The 22,065-nt window shown below is 45.9% G+C and overlaps 1 protein-coding gene across 1 annotated transcript in view; it reads right to left on the reverse strand.

The window, feature by feature from the left end:
• Positions 1-11,642, reverse strand: part of LOC119659593 — a 54,695-nt gene extending 43,053 nt beyond the window's left edge. Inside the window, exon 1 of the mRNA XM_038067754.1 lies at positions 11,344-11,642. Coding sequence (XP_037923682.1) covers positions 11,344-11,442 — 99 coding nt within the window. The 5' untranslated portion in view covers positions 11,443-11,642. The remainder of the gene's footprint in view (positions 1-11,343) is intronic.
• Positions 11,643-22,065: the final 10,423 nt, after the last annotated feature.

A 22,065-nucleotide genomic window follows, 5' to 3' on the forward strand; every position in this document is an offset into this window, starting at 1 on the left:
AATTGAAATTGGAGGCCGTGCAGGAAACGGACATCAAGAGCTTAAGGAGAGCGTACGGTGGGACGTAGAGAGGGACCCTAACCATGTTTATCATTTCACATACAAACGCGCTGTCTGCGGGTAAAATCCGCATCGGTTGGGTTGTGTGCAGACTACGCGAGCAAATTCCACTAAATAAGTGTTTTAAATGTCCCGGATTCGGACATATGGCCAAGGGTTGCATTGGCACCACCGATAGATCCAAAATATGTCGAAGATGTAGAAGGGAAAATCATTTGGTGGAAGACTGCAATAAAAACCCACACTCTCTTCTATGCAGGAAAATGAAAGATTGCGATTGTTATTACATAACGGGTAGCACCAGGTGTTCAGCTATTAACATAGTATGCTGGTCCCAAGCCCAGGTAAAGGAGGAGGCTTTGAGGCAACGTACTCTGTACTATCCTCAGTAAAACAAAAATAAAATGCTGAGATCAGGGAAAGAGATAAATAGAGTATAGTTGGAGTTATTCTACTATGCTAAATCCTACCTGATCTCTCTTGGTGACAGGCCCCGCGACAGGTCGACCAAGAAAATGCATAGAATGTCGTTACAAACATGATGATCGGATTGAGTCACAAGCCTCGGAGAAATGCTAGGGCGTCCACCTCAGTCGACGCGACAGGACGGGCCCCGGTCCTGTCGAGAAATGGACAAGGGTTCTTGACGCATGGACGGCGTCAGGACGTAAGCAAGTTAGTCCGCACACAACGAACAAAACAAATACGTGTCTGCACGCTAAATGTTGGTACCCTAACTGGAAAGACGGAGGAACTCGCAAGAGCCCTTCGGAAAAGGTGCATTGACATCTGCGCTCTGCAAGAAACCCGATGGTCTGGTGCCAAAAGCTGCGACATTGAACGCGAACGCGGTAAAAATGGCTACAAACTTCTCTATTTTGGTAACCCACACACTCAATATGGTGTTGGCATGGCCATCTCAGAGGGTTTCCGTGATGCCATTAAAGAAGTCGAACGATTTGATGATCGGCTGATGAAGCTCACCATTATATCAGCTGATCGCACTATTCACTTCTTCACCGCGTATGCACCACAAACAGGTCGACCTGATGCGGAGAAAGATGCCTTCTGGCAACTTCTGGATGAAAAGACTTGTCACGTGCCTGCTGACGATTACATAATCATTGCCGGCGACCTTAATGGTCATGTGGGTGAAAAGGCAGACGGTAACAGGTGCCATGGGGGAAAGGGGTTCGGAGCGCGCAATGAAGGTGGCGAGCGTATAATCGATTTTGCGGACACCCATGACCTTGTACTTATGAATACATGGTTCATCAAACGATTGTCTCACCTTCCTACATTTTATAGTGGGAACAATAAAACACAAATCGACTATATTCTCATAAGACGCCAACATTTTACCACTGTCACTGATTGCAAAGTCGTTCCCTATGAGACCATCGCACCTCAACATCGGCCGTTGATTGTCGTCCTGCGAATTAAGCCACCGATAAAACAGCGTGAGGAACGCACTGGCCCGCCGCGCATTAAATGGTGGCGATTTGGTGAGGAGAAAGAAGAAACGGTCTCACTCATACGATTGCAAACCATTACGAATGTGGAAGAATCATGGAACCAAATGAAAGACACGATCCACAAAGCGGCCTCTGCAACCCTCGGGGTCACCAAGCCGGGTAAGCGGTACATCAACCGAGATACTTGGCTTTGGAATGATGATGTTGAAATGAAGGTCCATGAAAAGAAACGCCTCTACCACAAATTTCTCGACGATAAAACGCCTGCTAATTGGCAAATTTACAAGAATGCCAACCGGGAAGCAAAGAAAGCGGTCGCTGTCACCCGAACGAACCATTTCAAAAATCTTTACGATAAACTGGACACTCGGGATGGCGAGAGAGATCTGTATCGACTTGCTAAAAGCCGTGATGAACGCACACAGGATATCGAACACTTCTGTTGTGTTAATGACAAGAACGGTACTTTGCTTACCAACCGTCGAGCCGCAACGGATAGATGGCGAGAATACTTCAAGCAAATTTCAACTGAAGAATTTGCTCATCCTCCACTTCCACTATCATTGCCGACATTTGGAGCAGTTCTACCAGTCAGCGCAACTGAAGTCGAGGAGGCAATAAAACAAATAAAATCGGGGAAAGCAACAGGACCTGACGACATCGCTGGGACCCAACACTGTGGCTCAGTGAATTCTTTAACCCGGTTAGGAAGGAAGGAAGGAACCCAGGAAGGAAGAACACCATCTGACTGGCAAGAAAGTACCACTGTTCCAATATGGAAAAAGAAAGGTAGCCCAGCAGAATGTTCAAATTACCGTCCGATCCGGTTACTTACTTACAACCGTATTCGCGAAATCGTTGAAATAACCGTGAATCAAGCCGGGTTTGTCAAAAACTGCGGAACTACTGACGCAATACACGCTGCGCGGTTACTCATGGAAAAACACCGTGAGAAGCATCGCCCTCTTTACATTGCCTTTCTGGATCTAGAGAAAGCGTTTGACCGTGTACCACACGAACTCATCTGGTATACTTTACGACAACACTTCGTGCCAGAAGAACTCGTGCGCTGGGTTCAATTGCTCTACTACGATCCGAAAAGTAAAGTTCGAAGTATGGCGGGTGTATCAAAACCGCTTCATGTCTCTGTTGGAGTTCATCAAGGAAGTGCCCTCTCACCACTCCTCTTTGTCCTTGTTATGGACACCGTCACACGGGATATCCAACGTCCAGCGCCCTACACACTGCTTTATGCAGATGATGTTTTCCTAGCATCTGATAGCAAAAATGATCTCGAGCAACTTGTTCAAAAATGGAATGATCGCCTCATGCAACACGGTCTCAGATTGAATTTAAACAAAACTGAATTTTTGACGACCGATCCCCATGAAACAGGCACAATCACTGTCAGCGGCAGTGATCTGCCCAGAACTGAGCGATTTAAATACCTCGGGTCAACGCTATCAGCCAATGGAGAGCTGCGTTAAGAAATTGCTTCATGCATTAACGCAACCTGGATGAAGTGGCGTTCCACAACTGGTGTCCTTTGTGATCGACGTATCAACGAACGTCTCAAATCTAAAATTTACCGCAATGTCGTCCGTCCAGTCGCTCTCTATGGTTCTGAGTGTTGGCCAACCATAAAAGACAATGAACGGTGTCTTGCGGTAATGGAGACGAAGATGCTACGTTGGACTAGTGGCGTCACACGTTTAGATCACATCCGAAATCAGGATATCCGCGATCGTTACGGGGTTGCACCGATCGTGGAAAAGTTGCGAAAGAGGCGTCTTCGATGGTATGGTCACGCAATTCGTGCAAACGAGAATTCACTTGCCAAGATTGGTCTGAACATCGAAGTCGATGGTAAACGACTAAAAGGCAGACCTAAGCAACGGTGGCTTGATACGCTGGATGGGGATTTGAAAGCCTCGAGATTGCACCCAGATCAGGCATTCGATAGAGCCAAATGGCGAAGCCGATCACGACGAGCCGACCCCGCTTGTGAACGGGACAAAGGCTGAAGAAAAAGAAGAAGACTAGATGTCCAGCCTACAGGAACGCTTTTAGTACCCTATGTAAATGAGAGTAATCCAGTTGAATCTAAATCAATGCCAAGCCGTCTAGGACCTGCTAGCACAGAAATTGATGTTGCTATTGTCTGCAAACAATACAAAAGCCTTCATCAAGACATTTGGGAAATAGACATAAGTGGAAAGGTTGCGGTGTGGGCTTAAGGTAATTGAACCTTGCAGTAAGCATTGTGAACTCACTTTGTGAAGGTTAAGATCGATGATTTCTACATTTACATCTGTTATGCCACTCCAAGTATGACAATACCAGAGTATTGCAACGTGCTAGATAGACTAGTGAGAGACGCCAAAGATCGCAACCCCAAAAACTATTGTTAGCGAATTCAACGCTTGGGCAATGAAGTGGGAAAGCCGGGAAACAAATGAAAGGGGAAGAATCCTACTCAAGGTGCTCTTCTGCCTAAACGTCACCCTGGCCAATATAGGAAGCGTAAACAGATCAGATTTTCTCTTTGTGACAAGCAATGGAAAAACTGCAGGAATATGGCTATCAGTTTCACCATCTTTTCACCGATTTTAAAACCGCCTATGACAGCACAGTCAGGGTAAAACTGTACACGGGGATGAGAGAATTCGGTATCCCGACGAAATTGGTAAGACTAAGACTAGGCTGACCCTGACCAATGTGCGAAGCCACATAAAAGCAGCAAGGTCACTTTCGAGACCATTCAACATCAACAACGGTCTAAGTCAAGGGGTGCCCTATCATGCGTCCTCTTTAACTTGGCCCTCGAGAAAGTGATTCGTAATGCGAGGGGCACCATCCTTTTCAAGATCACCCAACTACTGGCCTACGCTGACGATATTGACATCCCGAGATGTACAGTCTACTTTCATCTAGATCGAGCAGGCGGCGCGAGATCTCCGGTTGCACATCAATGAATGATGGCAATGTCAGCACCTAAAACCAACGAACGAAGAACATCGAATCGCACTGTTCAAACGAAAACAATGAAGATAGGAGACGCCAAACTTTGAGACCATTGATAATTTCTCCTATCTAGGGTCGAAAACATAACAGCTATGACGATGAAACCCGCTCACGGTTGTTGGCTGCGAACAGAGTCTATTTCAGCTTAAAAAAACTGTTCCGCTCGAAACGTCTCACCATAGGGTACAAGACGCAGCGATTACGGATAGTCTCCATTGCCTCTCCAATATTTCAAAGGTGTTCTCGTCCTGACAAAGGAGAAAGAGGGACTCCTGGAAGGCAACCCCTTGCGTAATCTAAGCTCCAGGGCAACCAAGAGAATGTGTGGGCAGGAAACTATACTGTACAAGGTGGGATGGAAATGACGCAAAAGAACATTGGCTCCAAAGATGTGCAACCTGAAACTTAAAATTGTACGTGGAGTCTATCCAAGCACGTGCTACCGAAGGTCTTCAGTCCTGCCTGACAGACGTTCTCAGTGTACCCCTATACCTCTCCCCCTAGACTTCCACATTAAATGCGTTAGTCCGGATGGTGGACAGCGATGCTTTACGGTTATAGTAAGATCGTAGAAAAAGTATTTTGGGAACTTTAGTCATTCCCCATGGACTACACTACATGCAAGCCGAACTTCACAGGAAACTTTGTTGTGGATTTTCCAACTAGGGTAGAGTGGGGGACCGACGACGTGTTGCAAGGCTATAACACAGTATTCCTAAAAGATGGTCTGCGGATTCGGAGCGGAAGTTTTTTTCGGATACACACTTCTGGTCGACAGTCAAGCATCCAATAAGGCCTTGTACGCAGTAGCGGTGTAGGAACGCGCTGAATAGTCTGGACGACACGCTAAAATTTACCCTCCTCTGGGTTCACGGTCGTAGGACATATTGGGGAATGGGCGGGCTGACTGACGGGCTAGGCAGAGCTCGGCTCTTGGCAGTCTCTCGCTTGGTATAATAGTCTGTATCCCGTTGGTGATTGTTAAGGGTGGTAGTTGCCCTATTTAGTCGCTAGGTGGCAAAGGCTCATTTCCTGTGCCGTATAGGATTTGGCATGCTATGACAAAAGTCGATCGCGAGAGCTCTTGAGTCAGACGCGTGTCAACACACACAAGATTTTTTTTTTTTTTTTGGGGTAGGGTAGGTGAATGCATGTTTACGCACACAGTGTTGGACTCTCGATTCGGTACGTCGTCGGACTACCAACTAAACACCTTCCCATCATCAGAGAGCTAGCCTGGAATCGTTTGTCACATTACTTCGGGCCAGCCCCCGAACTCTCCCGCCTTGCGGAGCCTTCAAATCAGGGAATTCCCTTCATCAACGGGAGGGGAGAGGAGGAAGGGAACTGTCAGTTCAAGGAGCCCCCTGCCATCAAGCTCCTCCACCGGTCGAGTTCTATCTTCTTAGCAACGAGAAGAGCCCGAACGTAATGGGCAACACGGTTCCACCTCTCAACAGTCCTCAGCATCTCTTCCACAATGTTGTCTGGAGAGAGATCCCCTGTGTTTAAATAGAGCTGCTGACGATCCCACCTTCCACAAGAAAAAAAAGTGTGGTGGGCATCGTCCACAACTCCATTGCAAAACACACAATCCGGAGAACGCGCCTTTCCAATCTTGTGCAGGTAAGACTGAAAACTTCCATGCCCACTTAAAAATTGGGTAAGGAAATAGTCAGTCTCACCATGCTTCCGATTCAGCCACGCACCAAAGTTGCCGATGAGCCGCGCAGTCCATCTGCCTCTAGTTTCATTTTGCCAAGAGAGCTGCCACTCGTCTAGAGTATGTTGCCGTTCTTCGCGAGCAACCAGCAAGAAGGTACTTGCGCGAGGCGTCTACGATATACCTCCTTGTCAAGAGCGCCAGCCCATACCTCTACGCCGTAGAGCAGGACAGACTGCGTTGAACTCATCAGAAGACGTCGCCTACTAGACGTAGGACCCTCAATGTTTACCATTAGGCTACTTAACGCCGAAACTCCAGCCGCAGCCTTGTTCGCTGCTGCTTGGATTTGCTCAGAAAAGCTAATCTTTGAGTCAAGAGTCAACCCGAGGTACTTTACCGCCGATTTTGACTCGATTATCGACTCGCCGAACGATATGGGACGCAGGGTCGGAATTCTCTTTTTAGTCAGGATGACTACTTCGGTTTTTTCCAGTGCAAGGTTGAAACCATGAGTAGTCATCCATCCGCTTACCCGTCGCATCAATATGCCGAGTCTGCTTTGCGCCTGTTCGACAGTGCGTTCAGCAACAAGCGCTGCGACATCATCTGCGTAGCCGACCAGGCGCGACTCTTCTGGCATGTCGAGTTTAAGCAGACTGTCATAGGTAGCGTTCCAGAGGTCCGGCCCTAGGATGGATCCCTGTGCTAACCCCGACGTGACCTCCATCCACCTTTGACACTCTAGTGTTTCATAGAGCAGGGAGCGGTTCCTCAGATAGTCCCTCAAAATCCGTAAGAGATAGTTCGGCACGTTGAAGGTATTGTCTAGTGTGTCTAGAATGTCTTTCCATATTACGGAATTGAAGGCGTTTCTGACGTCAAGTGTTACGAGGAGCACCACCCGTTGAGTTCGGCGGCTATGTGCCTCTGCTCGTCGAACGGCGTCCACGACCTGCATGACAGCATCAATTGTCGATCTCCTTGCCCTAAAACCAAACTGCCAAATCTCCGGCAGCGCGTATCGCTTCAGCGAGTCTACTTCTGATGAGCTTTTCGAGCACTTTCCCTGCAGTATCAAGCATACATAGTGGGCGGTATGAAGACGGCAATTCGGGATCGCCTTTCCCTTTAGGGATCAGCGCAAGCCTCGCAACTTTCCAACGAGCAGGGAAAATGCCCTCTTTCAGGCAAACGTTGAATGCGCCGAGCAGTAGGTCTGGCCGGTGTTGGAATACCAGTTTGTATACCTCTGCTGGAATACCATCGGGTCCAGGCGCCTTCTTGTTTTTCATAGAGAGGACTGCCTGCTCCAATTCTTTTATAGAGAAAAGTGGACAGTCCTCTGCGCTCTCCGCGCCGACGTCACCATCCCATACGGGGTGTGCAGGGAAGAGTGCCCTCACAATGCGGTCCATCTGTTCGGCCTTAAGTGAACAGGGTTTCCGCAGAGTCCTGATTTTTCGGGTTACAAGTTTGTAACCAAGTCCGCACGGATCCCCATTCACCTCGTCGATCAGATCTTGCCATCAGCGAGCTTTGCTCTTGTTTATTGCGCTGCGGAGTCTCCTTTTTGCTGATTTGTACTCCATCATTATGGTACATGACTCCCCCCGGTCGCCTAGACGTTGTATTAAGCGGCGGAGCCTGTGACACTCCTTCCGGAGCTCTGCGATTTCCACTGTCTACCAATACATGGAAGGTTTGCTGCGCCTCGCTGTCTTCCTGGGCATGGAGGCTCCGCAGACCGTCGTTATCAGGTTCATAACTGAATTTACGACAGTGTCAGCCGCAGCGCCACCCCCAGGAGTACCCTTCAGCGTCGCCCCACCTGTTCCCAGAGTTTCGACAAACTTCCCGGTGTTCATTTTCGCGACATTTCATACACAGAAAGATCGCTGGGTTGGCGCACACCGAGAGTTTGTGTCCACCACTTTGAAAGCAATGTATTGGTGGTCACTTGCCGAAAAGTCTTCCAGAACTCGCCACCCGTCCACCAGCGACACCAGTGATTCCGATGCGAAGATTACGTCTGGAATGCTTCCTTCACAGCCCGGGCGCCGGAACGTTGGGGTGGATCCGGTGTTTAGAGCTACCAGTCCTGTTCTCGCCGCCATTTCCAGAATTCGTTTCCCTCTGGAATCTGTGTGAGGCATGCCCCATTCAAGTGCCCTAGCATTGAAGTCACCCCCGACCAGGATCCGCCCATCCGTGCTTAAGATAGCGTCCTCCAAAGCCTCAAGCCTCCGACGAAAGTCCGGCATCGTCTCATTCGGCGTAAGATAGACACTAAAAAACGTTATCCCTGAACACCGAATCCAGACAAAGCCGTCCCCTCGGCCTTGGGCAAGAACCCCCAGGAGGGTGAAACTGGGCCCTTGTTTGGGTACTGCTCACTGATGAGTACTAAATCAGCTTTGGTCTCCGCAGCGAACTGCGCTAGCAACTCGTAAGCGGTTGCACTCCGGTGCATATTGATTTGTAGGATGCGAATCATGTTGACCGTATCCTAGCTCTTTCCAGTTCTGCTCTGAAAACTGGACACCGCCCTGATCCCGCAGTGTGCGCAATGCTCTCATCAGTCGCGTCACGGTCCCTGCATAGGACGCAGCTTTCCTTTTCATTGCAGCTGTTCGCTTATGGCCTGCCTGGCCGCATTTACGGCATGTTGCCCTTCTATCAGGTCCCCGACAGTTTGCAGATGTGTGCCCATAATCCAAACATCTGTAACATTTGGTTGGGGCGGCCCGAATTCGTATCCTACACACTACCCAACCAATTCTTATTTTCCCGCTGATTAGAAGCTTCCTCGCGTATTGCTCGGCAACTTCCACCACAGCGAGTTTTTGGCCTCGTGAGTTTGCGGAGGTGATACCAATCCGGATATTGGTTACCTCCGGGCATTCGCGTTTGATGGCCTCTTCTACCTCGTTCTTTTCCGTGAGACAGTCAACGTCTCGTATTTCTAAAGCACACGTGGGTTTCAGGCTAGAAACCAAAGCTTTTTCTCCTAGAAGCCCCTTGACTGCTTCACAGAACGTGACTTTATTTATAGTCTTCGGGCCTAGTTCGACTAAGACTCCACCACCCTTCGTTTTACGTATGGAAGACACCTCCGCTCCGTTGTCTTCGGGTTTGATTTTGTAACGGATTTCGCTGAGAACTTCCGCAAAAGTCTTGCCTTCCGTCCGCTTAATAAGCAAAGCTGGCGGTCTAGTCCTCCTTCGTCTCCCCACCTTTTCTTTTGGCACTCCGTCCTTCGTGTCCGCCTTAGTTTTAGGCAGAGGTTTTTCTGATGGCGCGACGTGTTGTTGTCTTTTGATCCTCTTCGCCTTCTTCTTCTCCAGGGCTGAGAAGACCCTGGAGAGTACCTGAGTGAAGTCTCCTTCAGATGTCCCTTCCTCCTTTCGTTTTTTACCAAGTTCGCTCTGCAATGGGCTGTCAGCGATCCGTTTGGTACTCGTGGTGTTCCCCTCGGGAAGCGCGGTTGTTTCTACTTCCTGCGGATTTTGTCTTACTTTCCATGTTCGCCTATAGTATGAAATCCTGTCCAGGAGCTCTTCCAGTTCCATTAGCCCGTTTTTCACCCCCTTACCGACGTTTTACTGAAGGAACGTCGAAGATCGCATGTGCTTCACAACTGCCGTGCATTTTTTAATAAGTCTTTCCTCTTCCGCTTGCGCCAGAGTAATCGACAGTCCTCCCACTCGGCTTATATTCGAAACCATTTTATTAGTTTCGGCAGTTTCCACTGTGCCTCTTTCCCCAATTACAGCACTGTGCTGTATGGTCTGGGTTCCTATCTGTGTTGCAGGTGCCGCATCACTTTCCGAGTCTTTCTCTCCGTCTGCGCGTCTCGATGTCTCGTCGGGTATTTCAGCCCTTATTGCGTCCTTCGCTGGGCACTGGGGCGAACGGCGCATTTTCGTGCTGCGAATAAACGCAGCCAGCTCACTCTCCATTTCCACTATCTCCTCGTTTTGTTCGTTTTTTTTCTCCATTTGAGTTGTTTACCAGCGCATCGTGTGCAACGGAGCGGGCCGCAATAGTCAGGAACGGGTATACCCTCGGGGACACAGCGCCTACCCCAGTTCCCTGAGGCCTGACCTACGCTTAGCTGATCCCGGAATTCACGGACGGATCAGCGCTCGCTCGGGGCAACGCGGTCTACTAACACCGGTTCAATGCACACTACTCGACCAGGGTCCCGAAGGGGCTGGCTCCTGATACACGCCACAACTACCACCTTGGCAGAGCTAGGCTCACATCACCCCATCGATGTCGACAGGGAGTTGTCGACGGCTCCGGGGACTCCCAGTGTGACCCGGCGTGTATCGGTCATTAGCAGTTCGCTCTTCACCGAGAAACTTTCTCGAGGCTACTACCTAGGACGCAAGTATTATGCCAGCTAGGGGGTCAGAACTACTTGCTCGGGCACCTCGGGGACGCCACTCCCCGTATCGTAAACGACCCATGAAGGATCGTTGACGATCCCTGAGGGAAAGCGCCAATTGGACTCCTCGGAGCGGCCACTGATATTTACCTACCTACCTACCTGGCAAGTTGAAGAGCAGGTTGAGAGACCGATGTCATCTCTATTCGACAAACCAAAACCAAAGTTTGGAACCAGAGAAGGCTATTTATCAAAAGTTCATTTTTGGTGAATATGTACCAGCTAATTAAGGGCCCTATCATGGGTGCCGCTTATAACATATAGTACGTAGCTGTTGGGGATGGCCAAAATCACCATGCTCACCATGGCTATCTACGGCCAACTAAGAGGGAAGAACTGCCACAAAAGCCTGTAAAGCGGTAAGAAAAAAGTGGTACAGCTCCGCCGGCACCTTCGCGCAATTGAACTGAAGTCTCCCGTCAGCACCCATGTTCCCGAGGATGCCTAGTGCAGAGGCAAGAAAGCGCTTAGATGGTGCCGGAACTGTACGCTCTATTTTCGTTGCTTCTCAGGTTTTTTGGATAGGATTTCTCTCGTGGTTGATGGTAGTCATCCCAGATGGCTAACTCCCCGATAGCTCCGTGGGTCACGATATTAAGAAATATTAGTTTTACATTTCTGTAACTTCTGCAATACCCCGCTTTAGCATAACTAATTAATTTCCTCACCGTCACATTTTTTAGGTCGCCATTGTATTCGAGAACTTCCTTTAGAAAATTGGAATTAACCCACTCCGGCGCTTCTAGTTCATCCGTATTGAAGCTCATTTTGTTCGTATCACTATAAAATTGCACTACGTTTCTAATCCAATAATCTAATCAACACTCTTCAACTGTGCAGAAATCCAAACTGGGCTTGGACGGGTTTCAGTTAGCTCGTCAGCAGAGTTGATGTAACATTCTATATCTCTTGAAACTGTAGTTATAAAAAACAGATTAGCAGAGCTACTAACAGAAACGTTACTACACGGATTCCACAAAGTGTGCTATAGCTCCTTATTGCCATTTAAATCCACCTTTTTTTCTATGCATGTGCTGATTAGTGGTTTTATCATATGTACATAAGAAAGAATGAGCTAATAAATAATAGATATTAGATCTATTTAAATTTTAAACAAGTCGGGAAACCGGAAGCTTGACGCTGCAGGTATAAAAGGTTTTGTGTTTCCCTATGTGAGGAGCATAACCTAGTTCTCCATTGGCTTATTGACCCGAGATGTTTAAATCCCTCAGTTCTGGGCAGGTTACCACCATTGCCAGAACTCAGCGATTTAAATATCTGGAGGGGCAGATTACTGCCATTGAAAGAACTGAGCAATTTAAATATCTCGAGTCAATGCTACCAGCCAATAAAGAACTGCGTAATGAAATGTTTCAAGCATTAATGCCACCTCGATGAAGTGATATTCCGCAACTGGTGTTCTTTGTGATCGACGTATCAGCGCACGTCCCAAATCTAAAATTTACTGCAATGTCGTCCGTCTGTCACTCTCTATAGTTTGAGTGTTGACTATAAAGGACAATGAACGGCGTCTTGCGGAAATGGGGACGAAAATGTTGCATTGCACTGGTGGCGTGACACGTTTTGATCACGTCTGAAATGAGAATATCCGCGATCGATATGGGTTTGCACCGATCGTGGGAAAACTGCAAAAGAGGCGTTTTCGATGGTGTGATCACGTAATTCACGCTAACGAGAATTCAACAACCAGTATTGGTCAGAACATCGAAGTCAATGGTAAGCAACCAAAAAGCCGGCCAAAACAATGGTCGCATGATACACTGGATGGGGATTTGAAAGTCTCGCGATTACATCCTGATCAGGCATTTGATAAAATAAAATGACGAAACCGATCACGGCGAGCCGACCCCGCTTGTGAACTGAAGGCTGAAGAAAAAGAAGAAGATGTGAGGAGCGATGAGCCTGACAGTTCCGTGTCACATAGTTAAAAATTCTATTGGCATCTATTTTTTAGATAAATCATTTGATGGAAAGCCCTGTATTGAAATAGTCAACCTCATACGCTTCACACTCCGAGTTTAATATTATTAGCAAATGCCAACAATTTAACCAACATCAAATATAAACAAGTTGGGAAACCGGAAGCTGGACGCTTCAGGTATGAAAGGTTTTGTGTATCTCTTTTATAAAGACATTTGAGTGTGTATTTGTCCCATTAGTATGTAACACGTAATGTTAGTAACAGTTAGTAACAGTGATATTTCCACCAAACTTGGTGAGATCATGCTCTATATTATAGCTCTATATTTCGTAGCACTAGGATGAACTTAAGGGGGGTTCCGCAGCCAATTACTGAAAATTATAGTAACATACTATTATTAAATTTATTTCAACAGATATCGGTATGGAGGGTATTTCGGAGTCTAGGCACCAGCACCAGCCTCTTGATTTTTTTTCAGATTTTTGAGTTGGGTAGTTTCTGGGAATGGGTCTGTTGAAGAAATGACCGATTTCAACCGCCTGCACTGCCCTCCTTTCCAATAAATGTCAAAACTAAGACCGGTTTCGGAAAGTACTAACTGAGACCTTTGATACCCCACATGATTATAGTTGGTGAAAAAAATTTAAATTCGACGGAAAAGGATGTAATTCAATGTCAGGCGATGACGGCTTTACGGTTTCTTACCAGAGCAGAGGCAAATCGTCAGACGCCTCACCTCTGCCCTGGGAGCAGCGTGACCGAAGCGGCTCGCAGATGTTAAGTGCTCCTTTATATAATTCGCAAAACACAACATGACGACGAATTATATGGAGCGCAAATTCGCCTTATTGATCAGAGCTTGGCCAGAGCTGAAAATATTTTTTTTTTTGAGAATTTTGGGGTCCTTACTCCCTCTTTTTTCCACGTGGACCAAAAAAAGAGGGAGTAAGTTGCTCTCTATTTGGTCGAGTCCGGCATTAAGTTGATGCGGACTTAGGACCCCACAATTCTCAAAAAAAAAATGTAACTCAATGTATGCGCGAGTGTTTGTAGTTCCCAATTCCACCAAATTTGGTATCAATCGCTATATCCGCCTCCGAGAAAAATGTGTTTGACAGACAAACAGACAGACGGACAGACACAAAACCTTAAAAAGGATCTATGAAAGGCCTGAAAACAAGATAGGAATCACATTCATCAGTGCTTTTTTGGTGCCACTCATGGGATTTATACGGTGGTAACTAACATCTTTGTCGCCAAGCTCAGAGGGTTTTGCTGCTATTTGAAGCACCAACCACAAGCAAAACGAAGCTTCCAAATGAGGGTCAACTACACATTACCGGACTGAAAAATCTTGAAACGGTTTCCCTTCACTTAGTGTGTTACTTGATAAAACTTTCAGCTGGGTACTTGTCGTTGTTATATATCAGGGACTTGGAGCTTCATGTCATGAAAATAAAATTGCCTCTAGTGGGGAAAAACAGGGAAATGCTGGTCGAAAAACCGAAGATTAAACCAAAGACAGAATCGAGAACAAGCAGTAAAATACAATAGCCAAACTTAATTCGAGGGAAGAGCTTTTATTTGAACAATAGAAATTTATCACTCGAAGGAGCACCGTTGCCACTACAGTATATCTATTTACTGGAAGTGCCCCTTTCGGGAAACCCATTTACCAGCCTTTCAGGAGAAAAGCTTTATTTGAATAGCACAACTTGTTAAAAAACAACTTAGAAATTTTGTCTAATAGATAACTCTAACAAACATTGGTAAAAATATAGAGTCAACGAAAGGGGTGTAAGGGGGGGGGGGGCAGGGTTCTTTCGCGGATGCTGGACAAATTTTCAAACGGATTACGGAATTCTCGGCCACTTAGCAATAATAATAATAATCGTTGGCACAACAATCCATATTGGATCAGGGCCTTGAAGTGTGTCAGAGCACTTCATTCAAGACCGTAACGGTACACTACAGAACGCTGTAGGAGGCAATGTGGTCAGCATTACGCTCGCCCGAGATTATTACCCTGATTTGACTCAGGTACTCATTTACAGCTGAGTCGACTGGTATCCCTGACGGTAATCAACCTGACCCAGACAAGGTTGAAGCGTTTAAGAGTTTTCCACTATCAACCACGGTGAAGGATCTGTGAAGGTTCTTGGACCTGTTAACTTTTCATTGTCGTTTCTTGTTCAGGGTCGCTCATCACCAAGAGATCCTGAACGCCTACTTGTCTGGGCCTAGAACTAAAGACTCCCGCGAGGTTGTGTGATCGGCTGACGCCGTCCGTGCGTTTGAGACAGTCAAACAGCAGCTTGTTGATGCAAGGTTGTTGGCATTTCTTCAGCCAGATGCACCCCTAAATGTGTTTGTCGATGCCTCTGATACAGCTATAGGCGCCGCTCCTCACCAATCACATCTGGCAACCATTGAGCTTCAGCAGTTTAACCCCGTTCAACGGAATCACAGCGCCTACGATCGTGAACTACTCAGCCCTTGCCTTGCAGTTAAATACTCCCGTTTCTCCATTGCAGGCCGTTCATTATATTTACAGACCACAGCCCCCTACTTTCGCGCCTAGACAAAAGCGAGTTATATCAGCTAGTTTACTTCTGATATCCAATATGTCTTTGGAAAAGACGACGTGGTTGTTGATGCTTTGTCTCGAACTCGGAGGTTATAGTCCCCGCCGCGGTCGAATGTACGGCAATCCCCGAGAGACAAGACGACGCAAAGGTTCAGAGCCTGAAGACAAATTGCAAATACAAATTCAAGGTTTCTTATTTCGGCTCAAGCTCGTATTTGCTCTGCGAGACCTCAGATAAGGAGCTCAGGCCATTCATTCGGGCAGATTTTCGCAGGGAAGTATTCCTCGCGATTCACGATCTTGCGCACCCAGGCACGACTAATCGGTTAGTCATTAAAAAATATTTCTGGCTGTTAATCAACAAGGAGATAAACTCTTGGGCTAGACAGTACATCGCGTGCCAGAAATGCAAGGTCAACAAGCACATTCGAAAGGAAGCAAGTGTATTCCCCCGGTCAACCAAGCGTTTCCACACCATCACCATCATCGACAGGTTTACGCGGCAATATCTCTGTCTGACATTACGGCACAATCATGTGCCAAGGCCTTCTGTCGCGCTTTGGGGTTCCAGCCGTTATCATCACGGACCAGGGAATCTGCTATTTTCGCGTAGTGCTGGAACATTGGCACCAGACGCTGGTGGCCGCTCTAATGACTCGCGACGATCTTTCATTGTTGCGGTCCTTGCCTTTCGTCCTCCTCGGCCTCTTCACAGCCCAGCGTGAGGAGTTCGGGGCCAACCCCGCGGATATGGATCTGCGCCTCCCCGTCGACCCTGTACTGGACATCAAAGCAGGGTTAAGCGACTCAGGAATGCTGCATCTGCTCAGGGACGTGGTTTCGAAGATGCAGCGGACTCCACCGTCCCGCCACGTGATATCGGCGGTCGACATCGCCAGGGATCTTGAGCCGTGTAATCAGGTCCTCTTCAGGGTTGGCGGTCCCTCGCAGGCCGCTGCAACCACCATACGAGGGCCCCTTTAGAGTGCTAGAATGCTATCACTAGTGAGATTTGAGCCCAGTTTAGTTTAGTTTCATGGGGGAGCCATACTTCGAACACTCAAGCCTTTATTAGACCTATCTTACTATTCCCGTAAATCGCCTATTCGATGGCTTTCCTCCTATGGTGTTCGCAGGCTTTTGCGAATCTCAGAACATCGCTAGTGTTAGAGGGTATTCAGATTCTTCGCTGAAAAAAATTTTACCGAGGTGTCTTCGTCTGAGATGTGAAGAACCGGCCAGCTGCCTATGAAGTGTAGAGTCGTGCCTTCCTCCTCTTCACATAGGATGCATATAGTTCATGCCACCACCCCAAGTTTCTCCATATGGTGGTTTAAGGAACAGTGTCCCGATAAAAGTCCTATTGGGGTTTTCATACCCCACTTCTTAATGGCCGATAAAAATACCCCTCTAGCGGCCCTGGGTTCTTTCACAATGATTTTCGCTTGCTAGCAAGAGTTCAAATTTCTCCGCTGGAAATCCCTGCAATTTCCCCCTTTAGAGTGGATTTGACAGTGGATGCTCCATTATTGTGGATCGAGAGTCTTGGCGAACTAGTCTGTCAGCTCCTTCATCACCAGCGATGTTTGAATGCCGTGGCACCCACATCAGGATTGTCACTTCTGGAGCCCCTAAGACATCTTGCCTCTATACACATCTGGCCGAACAGTATGAGGATTTTTCATGGATGTTGCCTGGGAAGTGCACTTTAAGCAAATGGTTTGTCATTTCTTCGTTGCTTTCTGTGTACCTTCCACTCTGTAAACGTAAATAACCCAGCTTTTGGTTACGTTCTTCGACAAGTATTGTCTTCAGTTTTGAGGTTGCCCAAAGAGAGTTGGTCTCTTCGCAAAAGCACCTCCATGATGATCGTTTAGCCGATGTCATGGTTTTCTTTAGAGCTTTCTGTGTCTCTTTATATCGATTCCAGCCAGCTGTTCAATCAGATTTTAGAGCACGATTGAGGAGCACCCTTGTCATTCTCCTCTGCTTCGCCAAATCCGAGTTTCACCATGGTATTTTATTTTTCATCATCTGGGTTGTCTTCTCAATTCCAGCAATAGATTTGGTGTTTCTCCCAGGGATCGTAATTTAGGCGTTCGGTTCGATTTTATACGTCGTCCAATCTGCTTTCCGCAGATTCCGAAATGGAGCGGTCGGGGTGGCTATTACCCCATGCCTTTACTTTTGGCTTATTGGATAGTTCTGATGAATGTTTCACTGGGAACTTCTTCTGTTTCATTGGGGAAATGTGTAGAGCACCTTAGAATTTCCTTATCTTACTGTTGACTTTTTATCCTTAGTTTGGCTGTTGGGGTGTCACCATCACATAGGTCGTTAACCAAATTAGCCTGTAGTTATTCTGGACACCAAGTTGTTCCAAAATATCAGCACCATAACATTCTTCTTCTGAAAGCCAGAGGAAGCACTTTTTGATCGATCGCAGCTCAACGACCCTCCCACCTATCATTGAGGGAGGAGCCACTCGTTCGTGTTTTCGTCGACAAAGTTTCGCCGTAGCATCTTATGGTATACACCTACAGGCTTAAAGCGAAGCTTAATGCCTTACGAGGATGCAGTCCTTACAGCTAGGAGGAGTTTCCTGCACTGCGTTTAGCACTGCTCAATATAACCGGATTGATTGATGTCGGCATACAAGACATATTCATCGGTTTTGGTAGCTTTGACTGCAAATGAAGGCTTAGCCGGTTTTCTCGAAGGTGGTTTCCTCGGAGGCGGTTTGCCCGGAGGCTGTTTTCTGTCCGAGAAGAGATGCTTACCCGTAGACAAGACTGTAGCCTTAGCTAATTAGAGTCCGGGGTCAGGACTGCTGACAGAAGTGGTCTGCTGGGTTCGTCCGTTAAGGAATGTGTCCCAATCAGATGGACTTGGGTAAGTGGCGAATTTGAGTCTAGACTCAAGTTCACCATCGATGAGCTTAGGGTTGCCTCTTTAAACAGGGTTAGATCGTCACAATCGTGATTTAATTTTATTTTTCTGTTTGCCATCGCCTTAGTTTTATCGGGAAAGTTAAGTCGATTTCGGCAGAATTCGATCGTAGGGAGGAACAAGTCGGGAAACCGGAAGCTAGACGCTTCAGGTATGAAAGGTTTTGTGTATTTCTTTTATAAAGAAATTTGGGTGTGCATTTGTCCCATTAGCATGTAGCACGTAAAATATGCATATACTATGTGAAAATAGCTACTTTCAAGTGATATTGACATTCATAGTCTCGAATTTGCAGAGAAGCGACAGCTTTGACCTAGTATTACTTTGTTAGTAATAGTGCGATTTTTATAAATAAATTTGGCAGGATCATGCTCTATGCTGTAGCCTATATTGTTGCAAAATTTTGTGATTCTAGGGTGAACTTAAGGGGGGTTTTCATGTCAGTTACTAAAAATTATTGTAATGTACTATTATTAACTTTATTTGAACAGGTATCGGTATGGAGGGTATTTCGGAGCCTAGGCACCATATAGTGACAGCCCCTTGATTTTTTTCAGATTTTTCGGTTTGGTAGTTTCTGAGAATGGGTTCGTTAAAAAAATGACCACTTTCAACCCCCGCACCCCCCACCTTTTCAACAAATGTCAAAACTAAGACTGGCTTCGAAAAGTACTAATCGAGACCTTTAATTTGATACCCCACATGACTATATTTGATGAAAAAAAAATTTACATCCTCCCTTTGCATATATGGGGACCCCCCCTTAAATCCGTCGTAACTCACTATATGCGTGAGCGTTCACAGTTCCCACCTTTCTACCAAATTTGGTGCCAATCGCTACAAACGTCTCCGAGAAAAATGCGTGTGACGGACAGACAGACAGACAGACAGACAGACGGACAGACAGACAGACAGTAAACCGATTTTAATAAGGTTTTGTTTTACAAACAAAACCTTAAAAAGGGCTAGGGAGAATTAGATTCTTCTTGAATGGAATTTTAATATTTTACTCGAATTTCAATTATTCTCGTTAATTATGACGTCAGCATCTTATTTGTATGGCTTAGGATGCTGTTAATTAGCACGAAATTGATAAGTTTGAACTGCTATAACTTTCCCAATAATAGTTGGATTTTCATGAAACTTGGCATGTGTATGCACGAGGCTGTCCTCTATGTCGGTGCAAAATTTAGTACACTTAGGAGTAACTTAAGGGGAGTTTTTTAGTCAATTTCTAAAAGTTGATAATATACTATTAGTAAATTTTTTGAGCAGATACCGGAATAGGACATCGCTCGAAGATTAGATTTCACATAAGTGTTTTACACAAAATCTTAAAAAGTGCTGCAGATAAATAGATTCTTCATAAATGTGACTTTAATATTCCACGCGAATGTCAATTATTCTGGGTAATTATGACGTCAGCATCTGATTTGCATGGCTTCGGAAGCAGTAAATTCGCGCGAAATTGCTAAGTTTGAACTGCTATAACTTTGGCGTTAATTGCCAGATTTCTACGAAATTTTGCATGCATATGCGAAATATTGTCCTCTATGTTGGTACAATTCGGAAGTCTTAGGATGAATTTAAGGGGGGCTTTTCAGTAAATTTCTAAAAAGTAGTAATATACTATTAGTAAGTTTAATTGAGCAGATATCGGAATGGGACATATTTTGAGGCCTAGATTTCATCTAGGCGTACCACTCCGATTTTTTCCGGATTTTTAGGTTGGGTAGTTTCCGAAAATGAGTCCTGTCTCACTTCAAGTGCGTACATTTTGACTCATTACTCACGCACTTTGCAATTTATGCCAAAACTAATATCAGTTTCGGAAAGTACAAATCGAGACCTTTCATTTGATACTCTACACAACTATATCCGGTGAAAAAATTTTTGAATCCCCCCCTTTGCATGTATGGGGAGCCCCCCTTTAAACTCCACCTAAATTTATGCCACTCACTGTATGCGTGGGATTTCATAGTTCCCATCTGTCCACCAAATTTCGTTCGGATCGGTTTAGCCGTTTTGGAGAAAAATGCGTGTGACAGACAGACATACAGACAGACAGACAGACATTGAATCGATTTTAATAAGGTTTTGTTTTACACAAAACCTTAAAAAAAGGTATTTTGCTTCATATTTTGGCGAATTGTTCCTATGAAGCATGAGAGGAAAAATGTTGACGGCTCTAATATACAACATAATATGACAGTGAATATTCGTATGTTATCTGTAGAGGCACCTGCAGAAGATAAGACATCTAATCTCCCATGGATTGTTTTATTTTGAATCTTCAATTACGTAAATCTGATTAATTTTAAAAGATACTTATGTGTTCCTTCTATATTAGTGGGTAAAGAATACTTTCTTCTGACTCTCCTTGGGGTGCTTATCTTATCATTGAAGATATCCGACTTCCAGTTCATTATCGTTAAAATTACACAAGTGAACCAAAAACAAATTTGTGAAAACATTTTCACTAATTCAGGCTAACTTAACTTTATTTGATTACGCAATCCTTTTTTCCTACCGTGCACTATTAAGCAATCTTATTGCATTTCTAGCTATCTAACTATCGCAATAGTACAACGATAGCCAGGGAAGTAGCGGTCAGACTAAAAATGCAAGATAAAATTTAGTCATGTATCAAATAGGATACTTTTCAAAAATGTCTCTCTGGACGTCCTCCATTCTGTACTCTCTATCGTGCACTGACGTTGACAATTTTCGCTGTCAAAAATGGTTTTTCGATGTCATGTTGCTTGCTCCGCCACAATGTTCCACCCCCAGCTGAAACCAAAATAGGTATCAGCGAGAAACCAGCGAATGTTTCACTCAGCTCGGCTGCCGCCAGTCAAAAAAGTACGCGTCGCACATCTCTTCTCCTGATTGAGCTTTCTCGCTAGACGAAGGGCTTTAGTCGAGCCAAGGAGACCCGTTTGATCGTGCCCCCTATGTTGAGGCTATAATGGTGTTGGCCGCGCTCGAGGACTTCGAAGGGGCTCTCGTAAGGTGGTTGAAGCGGCTTCCGAGAGACTTCCGTTCTAATGAGGACATATGTACAGGATTTGAGATCCCTGGGCATGTCAGCCACGGTTTTTAGCTTTGGCATTGCGTTCTTGAGCAGTCATAACAGACCGGTAGCGTTGAGTCCCGAACTGATGTTGAGAACAGGGTTGCTGGGAAAGAATTTTCGGCTTTCGGAGGATGGACCATAGTCGTAGGCGTAACCTATACACCGATAACATTTTTGAGCAATGGCACGGCTGTCTCGTTGTGGAGCATATTCGCTTAATAGGATCTGGTGGGTGGTTCACCTAATCTGTATGGAGAGAACACGTAATAGACTTAGCTTCAAAGGAAACGATCATGAATCCAGTAATCTAAATTGGTAAAAAATCGGTATTTTTGGAGCCTCTTTATTAAAGCAGACATGGACCGGACACCGGCTTTTGTCGGTTTCGCGTTGTGTGAATCCATAAAGGCGACCAACGTTAAGGAAACTTAGAAACTTTTCATTATTGTTATTAGTGTTTCCAGAGCTGTATTTTCCTACCATTTGGTCAACCCGGGTGTATTTAGGATCATATTAACGTTGAATCGCTCAATGTGATTACAATGTCACCTTTAGAGAGCGTCTCTCATGGGCCGTATAGAGCCTCACGTGGGAAACTCTCATCTCTCTGCATTGCATGTCTTCACTGGTGGGTTACGAGTGGAAACTTGTTGGTGTCCAGGGCTCGGTTTGACTCCGGGTTCTTTTTTAACTTGATAGGCATCAGTAGATTACAACACAACACACTGACGTTATGGAAGAGTCCAAGGATAACCAATTATTGAGGTGTTGTTCGACCGTTCAGACTCTTTCTTTTTTCTTTACACATTATTTTATACAATAAATATTTTCCCAAC

This window comes from Hermetia illucens, chromosome 6 (genome assembly GCF_905115235.1).
Source record: "Hermetia illucens chromosome 6, iHerIll2.2.curated.20191125, whole genome shotgun sequence".
NCBI classification, from domain to species: Eukaryota; Metazoa; Arthropoda; class Insecta; order Diptera; family Stratiomyidae; genus Hermetia; species Hermetia illucens.